We start from the raw sequence: 22,978 nt of genomic DNA, 5'->3' as shown, positions 1-22,978 counted from the left end.
AAGCATGGCAAGGATTGTAGACTGAGCACCCCCCCCTTAAATTAACAGGGCCACCATCTCTTATGTGAGCACCTTGCGGTATAAGCTGCCTTTGTCTGATGAGTGCTTTAAGCATTGCTTATCTGTCAGTTATTAATTTTATAGCAATCATATTTCCTTAATGTCAAATTAGATGAAAAGGAAGACAGTGAGATGGAGTGAAATTTGCTGTAATCCAAGAAAATCTGGATCACGCATTTGTATGAGCCATTCTAAAACATTCTAAAACATATACAAATATGCCCAAGATAATCAGTTCTACAATAAGTATATACACACTAGAAAAGTGCATTAAAAGATATGTGAAATTTAAATAACAAAACTAATATCAATGAGGAACACAGCCACCAGGTTGGGCGTGGTGGTGTATGCCTTTGGGAGGCAGCAGCTTGTGAATCTCTGTGAGTTTGAGGCCAGCCTAGTCTACATAGCAAGTAATAGGCCAGCCTTGGTAACACACTGAGACCCTGTCTAAAAAAGAAGGAGAAAAAGGAGGAGGAGAGGAAGAGGAGGAAGAAAGAAGCTGAAGCAGACATCATCATCATCATCATCATCATTATCATCATCATCATCATCATCATCATCATCATCATCATCATCATCATCATCATCATTTTCTAAGATAGGGTCTTACTATGAGCTCTGGCTGTTCTGGAACTCACCATATAGACTAAGCTGGCCTTGAACTCACAGAGAGCCACCTGCCTCTGTCTCCTGAATGCTGGGATTAAAGATGTGTGCTACCATACCTGGCCTGTTATTTAAGAGCTGATATGAACTATGTTGTAGCAATTCCAAGTATCAGTCAGGATAATAGAATTTGTCCTTTATAAGTCTTTTAAATACATTCATTATGAACAAAAACAAGTTCGATTTAACATTTTATGAATACTTTTCTGAATATGAGAGGGCAGCAGGGACTCAGAAGGAGCAGGGGCAGAAATATGCACCACAGGATTATTAATCTTTCTCACATTACAGGCATTAGGTGCTGTCTGGTCCTCGGCTCAAACACATAGATATATAATTATCCAACTCCCTCCCAAGAAAGTGCTGTTTTCTCTAACGTGCACACACACACACACACACACACACACACACACACACACACACACATTATATATATACATATATATACATATTATATATATATAATACATATATGCATATGCAGAATAGGTTTTAAAAAGAGAAGGATAAGAACAAAGGGGAAATCCAGATTGCAGATGTGGTTCCTCTGAGAGGAAAAGCAAATGAGTCTTTTTCAAGGCCAACTGTGACTGCCTGCTCGGCAACCTGAAGCACTATGTTCAGAAGAGAGGGCCAACAGCAAGTTTAAAAAGTGTTGCAGGCAATTTGCTCTCTGCCTCAGGTGTGCATTAAGAGGGTCACCACACATCACAAGCACCAAAGTTCATTTAACCTTCATTTAACCATTCCCAAACTTTCTCTTTTTTTACCGGTGAGTGCGACAACATTTCCTGATAAGAGCACCTGGATGGTGCTACCACTGGGAGCTCTTATCTACCACCAACAAACAATAACCCAGTCTCAAACACTTATTCAAAATGGCTGACTGGAGGACTAAATGACAGCCACAGAACTCACACGAACAAAAGCAAGACCCAGACTTACTCCCCTCAGTGACTCCATCTCAGTCAAGTTAGCAGCTGTCCTTGCCTTCTACCAGTTTGTTCTTACCACTTTAGTAACTGACATCACCTTAAGAACATCTGTCCAAAGGTAGCCAGGGTCTAAGGCTCAATCGAGACAGCGGTGGCAGCAGCCCCCAAGTGCAGACGCCAACCGCTGCCACCCACTCCCTGTATCCCTGACAACGGAAGGCTCAATGATGGGAAGAGGCTCTGGGCCTCACTGCTGTGGTTTACGCAATCACCATTCAGGAACCCCAGCCTCCCTCCTCAGATCCAATGTTTCTCCTTACTCTTCTCCCCTTGTATTTTCAGCACATGCCTGGGTGCACTTAACTTTGTGCTCTGACTGTAATGAGAAACAGACGTCTGTACACCAACCCAGCCATGCTTATGTGGGGTCCACAATAGCATTTTGTGGGGTTGTTAGAGGAAATTAGTTCTAAATTACATATAATTGCTATCTGGATTGGCCAAGTCACCAACTGTGTCTCTCTCAGAGTTCTTTATGCCTCAAACATCACTGTAATCCCTCTGATTTTAAAATAGTACAGGAGGAAAAGACCAAAAGAATCAATGACATACCATGTGATACAGCGATGTCAGAGATTAAATTAACTTCATCCACTGGAAACCGCCAAGAAGTACATTCCTCAGTAAAGTTCAGGAATCTGGATTCATGTTTCTCTATTGGGTACTTTTCTATGTTCACAAGTACTGGACCCTGTAACAAAGCCACAGTTAGTGAAGGTGGTTGGGTAGTCACTAAAGCAGTTCTTCCAAAATACAGTATTTCAGTATTTGCTGTCTTGACATATTCTACTTTATCACTTGGCATGGTACTTACAACCATAATAACAGCATATACTTACCTTCATCAGTGCTTTCCCGTGCTATAGCTCATTACAGTTCTCTCTTTCTTTTGTTTCAATGAAGCATACCATGTCTAAAGCAGTATAAGATTTCTTATGACTACATTACTTCCTAAATCCAAACCCACTGACCTCCAAATAGAAAGAGACCCAGAGTTGCTCAAACCATCAAAATAACATAAGTTAACAAGCCAGGGACTGGTATATTTCCATTGTGAAGGAAGGTTGTGAGATCTTTATACTGAAACGTAATGGCTAAAGTGGATCTTTGCAATGAAATGTTTAAAAATTACCCTATAAGACAAACTAACCCCCCTCAAATGACTGATAATCATTAGTGCTACTTATAAAAAGTGGAATGTTTCGCTTATGGTCATATGATTCTCAGTACAAGCAAAGAAACTAACTTAATAATATTGTGCATATCAGTCTGGGTAGCTAGCTATGACTTCCTGGAAGAATCCTATTGTACAACTAAGTCTTCAATGACTCGTATGTCCTACAGTCCTTAATTAATCAAGACATTTGGGCTAGAGATTGGTGTTCATGTCCCCTCCTACATAGACTGTACCTAGGGAACTGAAGAGTCAAACTGTAGCCCTCTTAAAACCTTGAGAAAACACTTCTGGAAGTGACTTAGGTGCTCTGATCATGCTTAGGTGACATTGGGAGGGTGGGGTAGAGGAAAGGGACAGCCCTGACAAGAGGCTCTGACAAATGAGAAGACTCTATGCTCCCAAAGGGAATGACAAACCAGAACTCACTCCTGGATTTTCTAAATACAACTTTAGAGGAAGAAAACATCCTTTTGTTTATGTACTGCCATAACTGGTTATCGTGTTACAATGACAGAATTTTTTTTGCTACAACCAAATCTTTATAGACCACAAAATCTACTGCATATACCTTTTGGCCATTTACAGGTTAGGTTTGCTGACTTTGCTGTCCATGTTGATCCCAGCAGTGGGGTAGTGGCAGACAGAATACCTGTTTTAGAACAATGATTTCAGTGTGATCCCTGACTTCTGCTCCTAATGGCCCAGAGGGGAACTCTTTCTCCCTGAAATGCTTAGAATGATTTTGATGATAACTAATGGCATGTGACCCTTTCCTTTTTCTCAGGAAGACAATGTCAACAATGTATGGGTAAAAATGGGAAAAGGAAGACAATTTAATCTTGTTAGCATACATAAAGACAAATATCACAGAGAAATTCTGTAAGGAAAATAAAAAATATATCCAATAGATTGTCCTGAAACACAAGACTAGCTCTTAGAAGTTCTGTTTGTCCAATAGCAACTGCCTACACTGAATTCCTTGGAGGTCAGATTGAATTTTAAGTTGGCACAGAAGCTAAAGAGCCAACCAACCAGTAAGTATTGCTTGCCGGCCTCAGACAGTATGGACCACATCAACAGAAGATTCAAAAAGCTTGTTAGATTCAATGCTAAGAGGAAACAATAGGGACAGTCACCTTTATGTCAATGCGATGAGTTTCTGCTGGACACAAGACCTTTTGCATTCCATTTCCCGTCTGACCGATTATCCAGTAGCCCATGAATGTCTTTTCTGGTAGGGGAAACCTGTCAAAGATGATTTGAAAGTGTAAGTATGTCTCCCCATTATCAAGTGTTTTAGATAGACTACTGCTTTGATGAAACACCATGACCAACTTGGGGAGAAAAGGGTTTGTTTGGCTTATACTTCCATACCACTGTTCATCATCAAAGGACGCTGGGACAGGAACTCAAACATGGCAGGAACCTGGAGGCAGGAGCTGATGCAGAGGCCATGGCAGGGTACTGCTTTCTTATATAAACCAGGATCACCAGTCAAAGGATGGCCCCACTCACAATGGGCTGGGCCCTCCCCCATCAATCACTAATTATAATGTCTCACAGGATTGCCTACAGCTTGATCTTATGGAGGCATTTTCTCAATTGAGGTCCCCTCTTCTCAGATGACTTTAGCTTGTGTCTGGTTGGCATAGAGGCAGCCAGGAGGAAACATGTTCACCAGCACACGTCACCAGGAGCACATGTACATAGGAAGAAAGCTTTATCTGACTCCAAAACTCACCCAGAATGCAGTCTACGACATCGTGTTTACAGTGTACACATTAGGAGCAGAAAGACGCTCCACTTCAGACGCTCAGGAAGTAAGACCCTGGCCCATTTCACCTATGACAGCTGTTCTTAAGGCCAACACACATTCCACTGGAGCTGATACACTGTATAGTAACTTTACATGCAGATTCCTGGTAGACTACAGGAAGGCTTAAAGGAAATTGGAGCAATTCTCTTTCATTTCAGTCTGTTCTTTTACTTGATTTTGAATCAAGTAGTAACCAGGTTACATGAGTGTTAGACCCATGCTGGAAGGTTGTAGAGAATGAAGCCCACAGACTGTAGTTTGGTGATTAACATGTAAAATATAGAACAGACATACTCACATAAATGTGTTTCCTAGTACTCAATATACCCATGCAACCAGTAATTAAGGCCAGGACCCAGAACACCCTGGGGACCACATTTCTTTTTTGAGACAGGATCTTATGAATAACCCTGGCTGGCCTAGAAGACACTACGTAAAACCAGGCTTGCCCTTAACTTGTGGCATTCCTTTTACCTCTGCCTCCCAAGTGCTGGACTTACACACATGCAATACAACATCTGGCTTAAGCAACTTTTAAATAAAGTGATTCCTATATGAAAGCAAATATGTCAGCAATAAAGAATAAAATGTCAGGTAGACCTGAGAACAAAGCTTCCACTTCTTAACTGCAAATCTTTTCACTTGAATCTTTACAAACTTGGACAAGGGGTCTGTCACTTTCACTTAGCTGTATTTCTTATTTATTATATATTATAGCAACACCACCACCACCACCACTAACAACGACAACAACAACAACGATAACAACAAGACTCAGAGTTCAAAGTTCTCTACGTGACCAAAAATCAAAATATGCTTAGAATGAGTATGGCGATCATCCACACAGCACATATTTGTACTGACAAGTTATTTGGCTTTCAGTAAAGTTATAGCCTGATATGCATTTCCATAAGCTTAATAAGACAATATAGCTTTGAATATTCTTTGCATAAGACAAGGAACGAAACGCTCTGGCTGCATATGTTTTTTTGACCTGTTGAAACTTGAAAGGAAGGAAGGGCCCTTATAATGAGTGTCTTCTAAGGCATATGTCCCTGTGTCATACCTTGCTTAGAAGGACACATTGGAATATGCTATCTAAAATACATTTAAGGAACTGAGATGACACAGAAGTTAAAAAGCACAAGCTACTCTTACAAATGAGCAGAGTTCGAGTCCTACCTTGCCTTGCAATCACCTCTAACTTCAGCTCTAGGGAATCCAATGCCCTTTCTGACCTCCACAGCCACACCCTTCTCATACACATTAATAAAAATATTCAGATAAATCTGAACAAAATAATAAATACATTTTAAGCAGCCAGACCAACCTTGATTGAGAGTGGAAGGTGGCTGGGGCCTGGCTGAATCAGAAGACTACGATGTGTTTTTTTAAATAAAGTAATACAATGTGTTTCTGCAGTAACAGGGCGGATCTCCCAGAGTGGGAACTTCCTCGCTCCTCTAGGGAACAAACTGCATTCTTCAATTGTTCTCCTAAGTTCACTGCTCTCCAAATATGGGAGGAGAAACATAAGGAGATACATTAATTTCATTCTCAGCACGGTATTGGTGAATGTAAAGACATCTGGGTTTCGGTCCTGGTTCTGTATTGACTACCTATGCAAAACTGTAAAAAAAAAAAGTGTCAGCTAATGTCTCAGTATTAATTTTTTCACTTTTAAAAAAAAGGACTGATCTATAAGGTTTTCTTGGCTTGGAGAGTCTGTGATAACCATGGAAGCCAGAAGAAACAGTACAGTTTAAAGGGCTTGTATTACCTTGGTGCTCTTGACTGAAATTGATCAATCAGAATGATAGTATCTGTACCTATCAATCAGATGGGTTCCTTGGTCAATAGGCATTCTTTCTTAAGGAATAAAGAATTGGTTGTTTGAGGTCAAAGTTTTCACATCTTGAACTAGTTGCAGCTAGAGAACCACTTAGTAAAAATAACCATTTGTTGATAACCCAGCATAAGAAATGCATCCAGGTCTTTGGAAACATCTCAGTTGCAGAGGCTTGCCTAACAGGAGCAAGGCTCTTGGCTTGATACCCAGCTGTTGAAACACAACACCACTAATGTAGTCACTAATAATTTTATAAATAATATTAAAGTGCCAAGTAAGAAAAATATCCATCCACTGGAGAAGGTAACCTTTCTCAGATTTTATGGTCAATGCCAGGGATCTGCATAAATCTGCTTATTCGGTTGCCAACTCATTCTGAGTAACAGACATGGAACTCACAACCTGACTAGTTGTCTGAAAAACTAGGCTGTCTGACCGGCAGAGTATGGGGTGGATCATTATACCCCACACAGACTGCATCCAGAGCCATGCAACCGTAGTGTTTTTCTATTGGCAATGTCAACGATGTTGAAGGGTGCATTGGCAGGTGGCCTGGAGTTGTGTGTGCGCATGAGCACACACACACACACACACACACACACACACACACACACACACACACACACCCTGGCCTGTTCCCTGATATCTCCTGGACCCTGACAATATAGTTGGGAAACTATAGCCACACCCATTTATTTCCCATGAAGGCTCCCACAAACTGTGTGTATGTGAGAGACCATTTGTAACTTTCTTCCCTTCAGCGTTAGCAGTCAGAGGAGAGAGGAAGCATTGCTTGAGGTATGAGTGAGTTCTGGAATAATCAACAAAATGGTGGCTGTGGAATGGGTTGGAGTTGGTAGAGTGTAAACAGTTAGCAAAAAGGCTTTTTCCCCCCATTTTACTGAAATGTGGTATCCAGCTCTGGCCAGATTTAAGTTTTCACGTTTGATTTGATTGACACAACAATGACATTTTCCATGGTTTTAAGATTATGTCGCTGTGCTGTTGAACTGTGGTAATGTCCTGGCTGGAATGATGTCTGGGTTTGATTTTGAGGGGGAGGAGCGTGAACTCAAGACCTATAAATAGAATTGCTTTTTATTTTTGGTGTCACTCATGAATTTATGTGTTTTAAAACAATGATGTATTTTAGTACACACGTTGTGATGTTTCCTAGTCCCTTGTGGAAGCAGCGACAAAGATCTGAGACTAAGTTTTGAGTAATAGAAAGGTGCACATCAAAATTATGACTTGAGTCAAATTATAGTGCTTGGAGCATGTTACAGAAAGGAAGGGATTTGCTTTAAAAAAACACACACAGACAAGCCCTAACACGACGCATATGGACAGCAAAGTTAGGTAATATCATCTGAAGGACACGTGAGAGCTGTCTCAGAAAAACTTCCAAAAAGAGGGGGGTTGGGTTTTTAAAGCACATGTTCTGGCAAATTTCTGCCTCCTCTGAACCTCTGCCAACACTATTTCTGGAGTCTGAAAGAAAACACATGAAGATTTGGATCTTTCTAGGGCCATTATGCAATTGGAAGTTGTTGGCATACCTATTATCAACAATTCCTAAGACATTTCCTTACCACAAGAACTGTGAGTGTTTATGGGAATAATGGAACCCTTCAGGGTAGTTCCACCATCTCAGAAACTCAACAATTACTACCATCTTCAAAAAGAAAGAGCTTCTATTTCTCCACATCCTCGCCAGCATCTGCTGTCACCTGAGTTTTTGATCTTAGCCAATCGCACTGGTGTGAGGTGAAATCTCAGGGTTGTTTTGATTTGCATTTCCCTTATGACTAAAGATGTTGAACATTTCTTTAGGTGTTTCTCAGCCATTCGGCATTCCTCAGCTGTGAATTCTTTGTTTAGCTCTGAACCCCATTTTTTAATAGGGTTATTTGTTTCCCTGCGGTCTAACTTCTTGAGTTCTTTGTATATTTTGGAAATAAGGCCTCTATCTGTTGTAGGATTGGTAAAGATCTTTTCCCAATCTGTTGGTTGCCGTCATTGTTGGTGGGATTGCAGACTGGTACAACCATTCTGGAAATCAGTCTGGAGGTTCCTCAGAAAATTGGACATTGAACTGCCTGAGGATCCAGCTATACCTCTCTTGGGCATATACCCAAAAGATGCCTCAACATATAAAAGAGACACGTGCCCCACTATGTTCATCGCAGCCTTATTTATAATAGCCAGAAAATGGAAAGAACCCAGATGCCCTTCAACAGAGGAATGGATACAGAAAATGTGGTACATCTACACAATGGAATATTACTCAGCTATCAAAAACAACGAGTTTATGAAATTCGTAGGCAAATGGTTGGAACTGGAAAATATCATCCTGAGTGAGCTAACCCAATCACAGAAAGACATACATGGTATGCACTCATTGATAAGTGGCTATTAGCCCAAATGCTTGAATTACCCTAGATCCCTAGAACAAACGAAACTCAAGACGGATGATCAAAATGTGAATGCTTCACTCCTTCTTTAAATGAGGAAAAAGAATACCCTTGGCAGGGAAGGGAGAGGCAAAGATTAAAACAGAGACCGAAGGAACACCCATTCAGAGCCTGCCCCACATGTGGCCCATACATATACAGCCACCCAATTAGACAAGATGGATGAAGCAAAGAAGTGCAGACCGACAGGAGCCGGATGTAGATCGCTCCTGAGAGACACAGCCAGAATACAGCAAATATAGAGGCGAATGCCAGCAGCAAACCACTGAACTGAGAATAGGTCCCCTATTGAAGGAATCAGAGAAAGAACTGGAAGAGCTTGAAGGGGCTCGAGACCCCAAAAGTACAACAATGCCAAGCAACCAGAGCTTCCAGGGACTAAGCCACTACCTAAAGACTATACATGGACTGACCCTGGACTCTGACCCCATAGGTAGCAATGAATATCCTAGTAAGAGCACCAGTGGAAGGGGAAGCCCTGGGTCCTGCTAAGACTGAACCCCCAGTGAACTAGTCTATGGGGGGAGGGCGGCAATGGGGGGAGGGTTGGGAGGGGAACACCCATAAGGAAGGGGAGGGGGGAGGGGGATGTTTGCCCGGAAACCGGGAAAGGGAATAACACTCGAAATGTATATAAGAAATACTCAAGTTAATAAAAAAAATAAAAAAAAAAAAAAAAAAAAGAAAGAGCTTCTAATTCCACCGGCCTCCCTCGGGCCTTCCTTCTTAAGACCCAAGTGCAGGGAGTTCTCTGCGCTTTCACAGACCAAGGCTCCCTGACCAACGCTTCCCACTTGCTTCTCTCTCCCTTTTGCCCCAGGGCCACCCTGTAACTACTTTTTGCTTTTTTGCTATTCCCTGAACGTGTGCATTTTAATGCCTCCTTGAGGCCATTTCCATTCATTCTGCAGGAGCCTCTTCAGTGAGCGAATAACTCCCCCTCTTCCTTTGAGATCGGGTATCATGATGCTAGCTTTGGACTCCTCATGGAGCAGAGGATGACACTGAACCACGATCTTACTGCCTCTACTTCCCAAGTGTTGGGATTGCCGCATGTACCGTTGCACTCAACTTGGAGATCCTTCCTTCCAAGTCACAATCCAAGTATTATTTGCCTTTGAGTCCCTCCTCGAATTTCATTCTGGGAAAAGAAAATCAGTCCTTTGCCCTTCTGGGTTTCCATACAAACTGACACATGAAACGCTGAGAAGTTTTATAGAGTCGGTAGCTTTCCAATTTAAGATGGTAGAGAGAACGTAATTTTAGAGAGAATAGATTAGAAACCAATCTATGAAATCTTTGATTATTTTTTTACTTAGTAAAACAATCACTCAGCACAAGGCTGAGGATGGTGGCAAATGCCTGATCTCAGCACTCAGGAAGCTAAGGCAGGAGTCCAAGCTAGTGTAGACTACCAGATAAGCATGGGCTACATTGCAAGACCCGCCCCTCCATGCACCCTTACACACTCCAGTCACACACTTAACAGAGAATGAAGGCCCATTTTAAACACAAAATACCAGTGATGCGCAGCACCACAAATTCCCAGGAGAATCCTCCTTTGCCTCCTTTAAAATCTCCTTCCCTACGGCACACAAATCCCTGGCACCTTTACGCTGTTCTGTTGAACACAGTGTGTACTGAGTATGCTCTTGCATTTTCTTCTGTATTCCCAACTCTGTGTTCAGTCCTTAGTTTCATTTACCAGGTGTACCTCTGTCACCCAGAGCCTGCCGAGGTCACATTTGGTAGAGCTGCTATTTTTGGCTGGCACTTCCTCCTGCTCTGCAGAATGACCCTGCAGTGTTAGGGCAGCCAAAGCAGAGGCTGACAGCTTGAGCCGTGGTCTCTGGCTGCCTTTTCTCCTAGAGGCTGTTACCAGGCTACGGGTCTGGAGGCTGGCTTTGGACTTTCCTTCATCTCTCTTCAAATTCTCCTGGAAGGAAAATGCCTTCTTTTTCTCTGTCATCTGCTCTAGCAACTGTATCTTAGTGGTTTCCAATCTTATGTTCTTTCCTTTCCTAACCATCTCAAGGAATGTTTGGGAGTGAAACTCCAGCCACCTTCACTGGCAATGTGGAAACATCCTGAATTTCCCACAGGACAGACTCACAGAGGGACAGACCCACAGAGGGACAACCCACTGAGAATAAAGACATCGAAAGTAACAGATCAATAGCACAGGCTTCTGATTTGGTTAATTGGTGATTCATTGAGTAGGGTTCAGGCTTGACCTAATTGGTAAGACTTCGCTTCAGGTCCACTGATGGTCACCTTGTTCTCTCAATGCTGTCATCTCTTTTCCATTTCCCCACAGATAACTAGGTCCTCCTTCATCAACAGGGGTTCCCGCCGCTGTTTCCCACTGAGCCTTCCTATGCCTGGGTTCACTGCCATCCAGTTCTTCACTTTCAAAAACAAGAAGACCCTTTCCTGCCACGCAGCTAAACCTGGCTCTTCTGTCTCAGCCTCACTCCCCTGCACCCATCCCCTCACCCTCCTACTCACAGAGCACTTGTACCTCAAAATACACCCACCAGTGGGGTAAAGGTTCTTGTCTAAGACCTGACCTTGGTCCCCAGGACCCACATGGTTGAAGGAGAAACTGACTCAAGCTAGCAAACTGTCCTCAGCCTCCATACACACGCTCCAGCAGGTTTATGAGAAATAAAATGTAATTTGAAAACTTATTAAATTTCTCCGCTTGAGTTGTTCTCCCTCCTGCGTGTGTCCAAGCACACAGAATAATACCGCACAGCTTCAGCCTCCTTACCCTCATGGGCTCGCCCCAAGGGCAAATGCCCTTCCCACTGACAGACTGCTACAACATGACACACACCACTAGTTCTTGACTACTTTCTCGGTTTCCGTGACTTAAGACAACACTGGGTCCTTTCACCTTTGGAGCTCTTGTTCCCACGTGGTGCCCTCTCACCCCCCAACCCCACCAGCACTTGAAAAGTGTCTGTTTGATGAGGGAATGGATGGTTGGTATTTTGACCTATTTGTTTTCTCTTCTCAGAGGCAAACTACAATTGGCAAATCTTCCCCAATGTTCTGACTACATCTTAATGTTTCCTTCACTTAGAAGAATCTCAGCAAAGGGTACAGACCGCTTGCAAGCAGGTGTGAAAGTAGCTTAAACAGGCATCTATAAGGGGTGTTCTATATGACTAGGTGACAAGTGTTTATAAAGCCTCACTTACGAAAGCTTAAAGGAGTAAGTATAATGACGTAAGACTACTTAAGACCTGTACATCTCAAAATTTCTCAGTAGACAGGGAACACTGAACTATTTATTCCCCATTCCAATAAAGGATCAGATCAAAACAGCTGTGCAGCTACTCCTTCAGTATAGCAAGAGAAAGCAAAGTCTGTGGGAATGTGACTGACTACCACGCTGAGGATGAGTGACAGGTATGCTCAGCCGTGAGTGGACATCTTTATCAATACCCCCAACCTCCCACTCCACCAAAGCTCAGGCACACCCCAGAGGAAGAGGCGAGAAAAATGTACAAGTCAAAAGACGTGGAGGAACGCTGTGTAACGCTGTCGACTGGACATGACATAACCGTTGTGCCCATGAAATCGTAGCTATGGTTACCTGCACAAGATCAAGCCAGCCAAAGTTCCAGTGTAGATGGGGTAGGAGCTCACAGGGCCCCAACCCTACCCAACGAGCAGTTAGGAGCAGAGGGAAGAAAATTCTTCCATAGCTACTGATTGGTTACCTATACTCCAATGGGCGTTTGCACATTTATAAACGTGGACAACATTGACTGGATTTAATTTGTTATTCAAAAAGGAGAGAGGCAGCTGGATGTAATGGCCTAGACCTTCAGTCCCAGCAGTTAAGAGGTAGGTACAAGTAGATCTCTCTGAGTCTGAAGCCAGCCTGGTCTACATAGTGAGCTCGTCAGAGCTAAATAGTGAGACCGTATTTGATAGAGGTGGATGAAGTTAGGAATGTGTGCTGGAGGGACTTCGGGGAGCTGACGGAGAAAATGAGGGCAGATATGATATTTCACTGCATACATGCTTGAAGGTCTCAAAGAAGGAAACATTTTAGACCTCCCATGTTCAACTTCTCTATCCAGTCTGATCCTGTACTCCCTTCTCTAGGGTCCAGAAGGAAATAGAAAAAAAACTAAAATTCATATGGAACCACAAAGGACTCCATAGAGCCAACCCAATCCTAAGAGCAAAGAACAATGCTGGAGTGATTACCTCCCGAGATCTCAGACTAGTACAGAAACACAGCAATAAAAACGCTGGCACAAAATCAGACATGCGGGCAAATGGAACAAAACTGAAGACCCCACATGGCACACACAGTTGCAGCCATTTAATATTTGACAAATATGCCAAAAATAAACACTGGAAAACAACACACCTCCGACCAATGATGCTGCAAAAACTGGACATCCACATGCAGAAGAATGAAATTGGACCTTTGTCTATCGCTCAGTACAAAACTTAAGCCCGAGTGAGTCAGCAACCTAGAGGTGAAGCCTGAGGACGACACAGGCCGCACCCCACATGCACCCCACGGAACAAAGGCACAGGGACAGCAACAAGTGGGGCTTCACGAAACTATGAAGCTTCTGCACAGCTAAGGAAACAGCCTGGAGAAGAGGAGGCCCAGAGATGCCAGAGAATCTCTGCCCGCTATACGTCTGACTGAGGAGGAGTATCTGGAATACATGACAAGAAGTAAAACAACAAAACCAAAACCAAACCACACTAAGCAGTCAATTCATTCAAAGAATGTGCCTTGGATCTGAACACAGAAATCTCAGAAGAAGAAAAAATGGATAAGAAATATCTAAAAAAAAAAAGTTCCTTTTCCCTATCCATTTCTTTGAATAACTTTGAAATTTCCTAGTAGAAGTGTGGTTGAATGCCCTAGCCTGCTATTTATAAGCTATATCACTTCCTACATTGTTCAAGGAACTAAAGCCCAGTTCCTTATTGTGTGGCACAAACCCCAAGGCACATGCATATCTTGTAGAATAAGGGAGTTTGTATTCACAATGCTCTCAGGGAATGTGGTAGGAGTTGACAGATACCAACTACCATAATTTTTGATGCTTTAAAGGTATGTTGTATGGGGTTGGGGTGGGGATAGCAGACCATGTGTTCTGCAAGCAAGTGGCCCTGGGTTTAGGCTCTGGGTAGTGGCTGGGGTTGGGGGCATTCAGAGTATTCCCAGTTGACATTTTTGGGCTGATGCATATCAACCCCAAACCTACGGCACTGAAATACCGGAGTGCCTGCTGACTTGATCTCTCATCTGCCACAGACAAATTTGAAGAATTCTGTCCTTAGAGGAGGTGTTGGAGTTTGACTAACGCTTTATTGTTAACAGAAGCAAAAGTCCCAAGAAAGAGCAATTTCTTTTTTTTTTTCTCTTTATCTTTTTTCTTTTTTTCGGAGCTGGGGACCAAACCCAGGGCCTTGTGCTTGCTAGGCAAGCACTCTACCACTGAGCTAAATCCCCAACCCCAAGAAAGAGCAATTTCTAAATAGACTTTTACTTAACTTTTAAAATAAAAAAAATGAAAAATTCCAGTGTCAACACAGTGGATGTTTAAAAACTAGAATATGGAAGTGATATATATTTTCTAAAACTGAAACGGTACAGAAAACTCGTCCCAGTAAAGGGCAGACACCATTGTATTTAAATTGTTTAAAGTGTAGACCATCAAAAACTCCTAAAAAACACATGGGTTAATATACTTCTGTAACTCACCAACTCAGTGTTACATTATTTAGCATAAAAGTGAGATTTTACACCATTTTAAATAAAGTGGTGGGCGAATGCCTAGCAACAGGACATCTGAGTAGCAATTGCCAGGTTGTAATAAGGCTCCTTCACCAGCCATGGGCAGTTCTACAGGGTGGTCACAGGGAACGGTCGTTTTAGATGTACGAGCTGTCTAGTGAGAACATTCGAGTGTGCCTGGAACCATAAGGACATTTAGCCATCTCCATAAAGCCCAACACCCTGATCTAACAGGTCTTTGTTTTCTCTTGAGAATCTCTTACCTGGCTTACAAATCTGCCCATGAGGATAAGTGTCTTAAGCTTAAATTTTAAGGAGGGAAGGAAATGGAGCAAAATGAGAAATGGGAAGGAAGCGTTATATGTAGTTACATCTCTTAATTTAGTTATTTTTATTTTTCAACAGACACTTGAGGATGACGTGTTTTAGAAAGAATGCCTTTTAGGAACATGTGCCCTCCTAAGAGAAAAGCCTCAGGAAGATAAAATGACTGGAAACAGCGCTGATGCCTCAGTGTCATGACATGGCACATGTGCCTGTGAAAGGTCCCAGGGATTTCCCGGAAGCATGTCTGGGAGCTGGTGAAGCCGCTCAGTTGGTACAGTGATTGCCCAGCGTCGTATAAACCAGGCAAGGTGACACATAGCCCAGTGCTCAGAGGCTAGCCTGGAAAGCAAGAGAGCAGACACAAAAATCAAACAAACACAAAACAAAACCAACTTCCAAACAGCTATTTCTGTAGGGTAGGATGTACGGAGTCTCTGTGTAGGGTAGGGTAGGATGTACGGAGTCTCTGTGTAGGGTAGGGTAGGATGTACGGAGTCTCTGTGTAGGGTAGGGTAGGATGTACGGAGTCTCTGTGTAGGGTAGGGTAGGATGTACGGAGTCTCTGTGTAGGGTAGGGTAGGATGTACGGAGTCCTGGTCTCTTGGTATGTTGTTTACAAACCAGCAATAAGAAAAGAGGCCTAAGAGAAAACCAAAGAGGTGCTGGGGTAGAAACCACGTCAGGGGCAATGAACCTGGAGCAAAACTCGAGGCCACTGGCATGGTTTCAAGGTTGTGTGTCACAGACGGCAGGAGGCAGAGGCAGCCCTGGAAGCTGCAGGTAAGTAGCCCTGTTTATTCATTTCACAAGGACCACGGCCAGTGAGAGTTCATCTTGTGTTCTGAGTCAGGAGACAGAGACATCAGAGATGATCATTCAGAGTCTTATTCTAAGAGCTTCTATCATGTCGGAAGTAAAACGTAAATACACCTGTGTGAGTGCACAGGGCAAGTCTATATATCATAGACAACGATGATTCCAAGCTTAAGAACTGAAGACCACAAGTTTCCTTGCCTTTATTTTGTAAGGTCCTCTTTAAACAAACAAAAAATAAAAAAAAGTTCAGTCTCTAATAACTGCTTCAGAAGTTGCCAGTAATATAGTTTATATTGTCACTGGAATTGGAACACACACAGCGTATGGGTGCGGATACACACACATAGACAGCATCTTTGTTCCTGTTTTCTAAGAGTCTCTGTCTCAAGGTCCTTATCTACAAATGTAGCCTTATGCATGGTGTGCACACATGTGTATGTATGTATAACAGTTGACTGTGAGAACTATTTTAGCTCGTGCAGTGCACACTGCCTGGAGAGCATGTGGCCTCATCCTCTACCGTGCTTCTGCCGTCGCCATCTAATATGATTGTTATTATCTCATTAGTGTGACAATACGATGCTGTAATCATAGCTTTCTCGACATCTGCATTTTATTTAGATGTATGAAATGATGGTTCTTTCCTCTTCATTGCTGTTAGGTACAAAATAGTGTATGCCATTTAAAACAGAGGTTGAAAAACGTTCTCCTCCTTTTAAAATACATCTCCAGCATGACAGATTTCATACATTATCCTAAAACAGACCTTTCAATTTGGAAGCATTGATAGGATAGCAGACCACTTACTCTTTTTTTTTTTTTTTTTTTTCAGAGCTGGGGACCGAACCCAGGGCCTTGTGCTTGCTAGGCAAGCGCTCTACCACTGAGCTAAATCCCCAACCCCAGACCACTTACTCTTAAAAGGAACTTCAGAGTAAGAGCTCAGTTGAGGAACAAACATGTAATCTATGCTAAGAAAGTTTGCAGCTATATGCATAGGTATCTATGTTTATAGTACATGGTGTATATGTTTTTCTTTGGGTGTGTAGAACTAATTCTGTTATGTATATAATATGTTACATACATATATACATAAAAGGCGCTATATACATACACCCCATATAAAAACAATGACATTTAAAACTAAAGCAATTAGTTCCAATCCAAATATTCCCGTGTCTGCCCATGGCGCTATGGCGTGCTGTTTGTTCTACTCCATACACCACTGATAATTCTCACTAGTTCTTTAGCCACTGAGCAAAAAAATCAGGAAACTTCAATTCCCTGTGCAGCACATTTCTATTTGGAAGTCATGTCTCCCAGTGTGCCTGATTTGATCATACTTATCATTCCTTTGGCATGTGCTTCCTCATGTAGCAGAAATTGCCGAAGGGATAAAACGACACCATAACCATCCAGACAGGGTCCTAACAGAAAGGGGTAAGGGCAACATGGAGGTCTGACCTCAGCTCAGACCTGGGGCCAGGATCTGGGAATGTGTCTGTGCATCAAGAATAAGGGCTACCTTGTGAGCAAAGCACTAAAACAAACAAACAAACCAACAAACAAAACAAAATTAACCCCCTTCAAGCTACACCCAACAGGTCTGCAAGCTTTATTAAACAAGACAGTAAAGTCCTTCTTATTACACTGAGTCTTAAAACTGTAGAGAGAGGCCTGGGAATGGAACTGTACTATTTAAGAGGGAAAGAGGGAGACAGCACTTTTCTTTTGGGTATCTTACCACCGGGCACTAAATGATGGAGCTTTTCTTGTTCTCATTAGATGGAATCTTACTGTGTAGTCCTGGCTGTCCTGGAGCTCAGTGTCTAGATCAGGCTGGCCTCCAACTCAGAGATCTAGCCGTCTGTTTCCCAAGTGCTGGTCTTGAATACCTGGTTTGACAACAGCGCTCTTAAACACGCCGTATATACTCTGACTTGAATTGAGGAAGGACAGACGACCTGCAGCTGGGTATCAATACCATGTGAGGCCTCCCTCTGCAGCATCTCTCCTCTGAGCTAGCTATGTAGACTGTGGCTAAGTTACCTCCCACTCTCATCTTCAGTGGAGCAGTGACCGGGTGTGCTAGAGTCCGTGTGACTTTTGCTCCCATCCAATCAGGATGATGACTGATTAGGTAAAAAGAGAATCAACAGGTTTTAACAAGGTTTATTTAAATATTAAAGAACTTGGACCATTCATTTTACCCATCTCCCTTAGGAAGTGTTTGGAGACTTGAATTTTTGAGGCCCAAGTACAAACATTAATTTTCTTTATATATAATTTATTCATGTAGCTAGACATAATTTTATACATTTTTAGCATATCTGCGTTTGACTCCAGCTTGCCATGTGCCTTTAGGTATGTGTTTTTCCTCTTCAGCAGCTTTTCTTTTAATTTTTGAGATGGGGTCTTTCCTCATAGTCCTGGCTACCCTACAACTCACTTTGTAGACCAGGTTGTACTCAGACTCACAGAGGTCCACCTGCCTCTTCCTCCTGAGTGCTGGGATTAAAGGCACGTGCCACCATGCCCAGCTGTGGCATGCATCATTTTTGACACTTGAAAGTTTTAGAGTTTGGATTTTCAGATGCACAATGTGTATTACTTCTTATAAAAGGTCTGTTTGCTTTTGCAGACATGGGGTGTGATGGTTTGCATATGCTTGACCCAGGGAGTGGCACCATTAGAAGGTGTGGCCTTGTTGGAGGAAGTGTGTCACTGTTGGGTGGGCTTGGAGACCCTCCTCCTAGCTGTCTGACGGTGCTCAGTCTGTTCCCAGCTTCCTTCTGTTGAAGATGTAGAACTCAGCTCCTCCTGCACCATGCCTGCCTAGATGCTGCCATGTTCCCACCTTGATGATAATGGACTGAACCTCTGAACCTGTAAACCAGCCCCAACTAAGTGTTGTCCTTTATACAACTTACATCGGTCATGATGTCTGTTCACAGCAATAAGACCCTAACTAAGACATGGGGAACAGTACCACTCTGCTAGAAGGCAGAGGCTACCATACAGGCAGAGGCTACCATACAGGCAGAGGCTACCAAACAGGCAGAGGCTACCATACAGGCAGAGGCTACCATACAGGCAGAGGCTACCATACAGGCAGAGCCCAGTGAGGGGCTGCTTGAGGATGAGCACACTGCAGCCTGGACCAGAACAGTCCTGTGTCACATCTCCTTTTAGAGTTACTGCCAACACTTCCTCTTCCACTCTCAAAAATGCCCTGATCTGAAGAGCTTATGTTTTCGATAATAAAATGCTCTCATTTTTACCAGTGGGGATTCCATTCAGTGAAGTGACTGCTCCAAATTCAAATGCCTGAAGAGAAATTCAGCACTCTGAGTGTGTCTGTGTCAGACATAGGGATGCAGTCTATGGTGTGACAACAGATCACAAAATCCCAAGCCTTGCTGACTTTACCACCCGACTTCTCCAATGTAGGGCTGGTGACCTGACAGGAAGAGTCCTGTGGAACCCATGGGTTTTGTGGAAGGACCAGTACCGTGAGCTGCTAGAGTCCTTACAGTTTATAGACGAAACACCTGCTCTGAATGGCTATCCACATCATACACGATCCAAACAGCTCTACCATTCGAAAAAGTCGCCGTCTTTCCATGTTTGCTCTCGGCTCATTCTTAGGTCTCTGTGGCTCTGTCTGGCCCAATTGCAAGCGCAAGGCAGGAACAAGCCGGCGGTACTTAGAGCTGTTCTTACAACTAAGCGTAGCAATGAGAAGTCAAACCATTCCTGCCCCCTTCCAGAGAAAACTGGCACAATTTTCTTATAATTGATGTGCAGAACTAATAAATGTTACACCGATAAACAGCAACTAAGAAATACTGCAATTCACATGCCTACTTTTCTCAGAGCTTGGATCCTAATGACATAAGTTTGTTATCAGTGATTGAACCATCCCATTGCCAAGCGAAAAGAAAGAGAAGGGTCTGTAAGAAAGCCATGAGAGTAGCAGGAGTGTGTGCATAAAGGCAATGTTCTCAGCCCTCTAATATAGAAGATGTTGACCCAAGAAATTACCTTGTTCAAATGCCCATAATGATGCTAACCAATCACTAAAATAGTATTGTATAGAAAACCATAAGCACAAGCAACTGACTCCCACTCACAATTCCTGAAAGAAAATTACTCATCGATAACACAAACCAGTACACTCAGAATGTCTAACAAAACACCATCTTGTGCTTTTACACAGAAGGGAAATATTTGTTTCTCTCTGAGAAATTCTTGGTATGTTAGTAATTATTTTTCTTGGCTTCTACTATGATGTTTTTATAATGACTTCAAAGAATGATGATATGTAGACTTAGGAAAACATATATTGCCAGACTAATCACTGATTTAAACCTAACATCTTTCTAAATAATGCCTCCCATAAGAGAATAAGGTCTTAGGAACTGGTAGATGCCGACTACTGTCTGGCCAATAACACATTTGGTTTGAGCATACGAAAGGCGGGTTGTCAGCCCATGGCTAGGAATCCAATTCTTGTCACTACTCTCTCATCTATAGGGCTTAAATCAGTACCCTCAGATCTGCACGAGTCTGGTATATTAGAAGCCTATCTCATAAAGCAAGCATCTTGGTAATGAACACTTTACTCTTTATGCAGTGTTCACATCTGTACACTGACTTGCACTGGATTTTGAAATAACAAGACCCACAGTATTCAATAAAGGACAGAGACTGATAAGGAAACAAATATTTCCCTTTATTTGAGTGTGTTACATCTACTCATGGGATAGTCATAAAAACTGAAATCTTTAATTTACAGGACTATAAATGATGCCACTTAACTGAGAACCAGCCAGCAAACAGTAGCATCTGAAGACCACCACTCCTGGAGGGTTCCCCACACCAAGTCAGCCTAGTAGTGACTACAGTAGATTAGGAGCTAGGAGTCAGAAGAACAATGCTTGAGGTTATACCAACGGGGGTTTCCTTACTCCTTTGCCAGCTGCACATTGGTAGGCTTTGCTCCAATGGGGATCCCATATTTGTGCAAAGTGTTCATCAAAATCTCCCTCATGTCGTTGTTGTAGGAATCAAAGTCAAATACATTCCGAACCACACTGGAGAGGCCTTCAGTAGGGAATTTCTGTATGAAAAAAAAGGCATACATCATTATGAAGGTTTGTAACTGATAGAGCAACAGTGCACTAGTGAACTTCAGCAGAAGCACACTAGCTGTGTCTGATAACCAGACAGTAAGAAAGCATACACACTTATGTACAGCAGTGACTGGACCTCCTCCATTTTGACTGTGTTATCTCAGGTATAGGTCCCTGTTCAGACCCTCTGTTGGCTTCTTCAACCTTCTCACTGCTGCACTCTTCCACCAGCCAAGACATGAAACAGACTAGACGTCTGCTGACAGACGAATGGATTAACATGTGCTGTGTACGCACAGCAGGGTTTTATGCAGCCATAAAGACACTAAGTGTGCCACTCGCAGGAAAATGCATGGAACCAAGCTCATGAGACATGATGTAAGCCAGAGCAGGACGTGGTTTAAAGGGGAGAGTTTTGGGGGACTAAAGAGGGCGAGAAGGGAAAGAGAATACCATGTTCTCTCTTACATGCACAGGCAGTTTTTTTTTTTTTTTTTTTTTTTTGGTTCTTTTTTTTCGGAGCTAGGGACCGAACCCAGGGCCTTGCGCTTCCTAGGTAAGCGCTCTACCACTGAGCTAAATCCCCAGCCCCATGCACAGGCAGTTTTAACTATGTGCACGAGTGCACACACGCGCACACACACACATACACACACACACACACACACACACACACATACACACACACACACACACAGAGCAGAGGGAACACTTTGGACAGAAGGGAACCAATATAAGGTGAGGAGGAATAACAGGGAGGAGCAGACAGAGAAGGAGTGGACAGAGTGAGGTACCATGCCATGTGTGTATGAAAATCTCATATAAAACATATTGCTCTGTATTCTAAATAAAAAGTAATTTACCAAAAAAAGGGCATACCAGATTGACCAAGTTAAACAAATCAGCTAAATAAAATGTTGACTGTCAACACAGATCTGTCTAGAACACTCAGAAGGAGGGGAAGAGGACAGGAAATGGAGTGAGGTGCTGCTGCTCCCTGGAACCCGTGTGCTGGCAGCTCCTCTACTGAGGGCCTCGTTTTCTCTTGGAGCTGCCATCCAGGTTCATGTGCTAGGCTTAGAAAGGCCTCATACAGAGAAAATCTATTCTTTTCTTCCCATATAAATGTATCTATTACATATATATCTACATATAAAATAAACAAATAGATAAATAATAAAATGTATATTATACATAAAACATAATATATAACAAAATACATTTTTCAAACCAGTTTTTCAGACTTCAGGATAGAATGCAATATTCCTGTATGTGTATAAGTTGTAATATAATTAAAGCATGTGAAACGACCCAGTTGTCATTTTGCATAATTATATTTTAGTGGATATAATAATTTAAACTCTACTCCCTTAGCAGCTTGAAATGAACCATCCATTACTATTACCTGCTCTTCAGTCCCTGTGCTGTGTAACAGAATCTCTTCCTCAGCAATGAAAGAGTTTCTCACGTTAAAAATCTCTCCCTCCTTTTACCTCCCAGCAACTTATTTTTTCAGTTAGGTTTTCTTGGAGGGTTAGAGCTCAAAGAGAATTCAAGAATCACAAGGCTGCGGCTGCTGTCTGGAGATCATTATTATCACTAGAGTTTACATGGTTTTCCTTTTCCTTATCGAGTGGGTTATATGTTGTGTATGATCACAGGGCTTTTATTCTCCTGACCTCCTACCTATCTTGACAAATGCTCCTTCAGCATATTGTCTGCTAGATCACGCTCTACTTTCCCTCATGTCACTTATAATAGTTCCTACCCAGACACCATATGCTGCCTGTGAAAAGCCAAACAATAGGAACATTTCCTTGTTGCTTAATTATTTCCCCCTCCAACACACACACACACACACACACACACACACAC

The 22,978-nt window shown here is 42.6% G+C and overlaps 1 protein-coding gene across 5 annotated transcripts in view; it reads right to left on the bottom strand.

Annotated features, from left to right (window-relative positions):
• Positions 1-22,978, bottom strand: part of Vwa8 (von Willebrand factor A domain containing 8) — a 324,208-nt gene that overhangs the window by 102,649 nt on the left and 198,581 nt on the right. For all 5 annotated transcript variants that reach the window (XM_063274157.1, NM_001427283.1, XM_039094044.2 and 2 more), the window contains 3 exons: positions 20,939-21,090; positions 4,038-4,146; positions 2,277-2,415 (listed from right to left, as the gene is read on the bottom strand). In XM_063274157.1, the coding sequence (XP_063130227.1) occupies positions 2,277-2,415; positions 4,038-4,146; positions 20,939-21,090 (400 nt within the window). The remainder of the gene's footprint in view (positions 1-2,276; positions 2,416-4,037; positions 4,147-20,938; positions 21,091-22,978) is intronic.

The sequence above is a fragment of the Rattus norvegicus genome, chromosome 15 (assembly GCF_036323735.1).
Source record: "Rattus norvegicus strain BN/NHsdMcwi chromosome 15, GRCr8, whole genome shotgun sequence".
NCBI classification, from domain to species: domain Eukaryota; kingdom Metazoa; phylum Chordata; class Mammalia; order Rodentia; family Muridae; genus Rattus; species Rattus norvegicus.
Note: the sequence above shows the minus strand (reverse complement) of the source record. Positions and strands in the feature narration are given on the sequence as shown.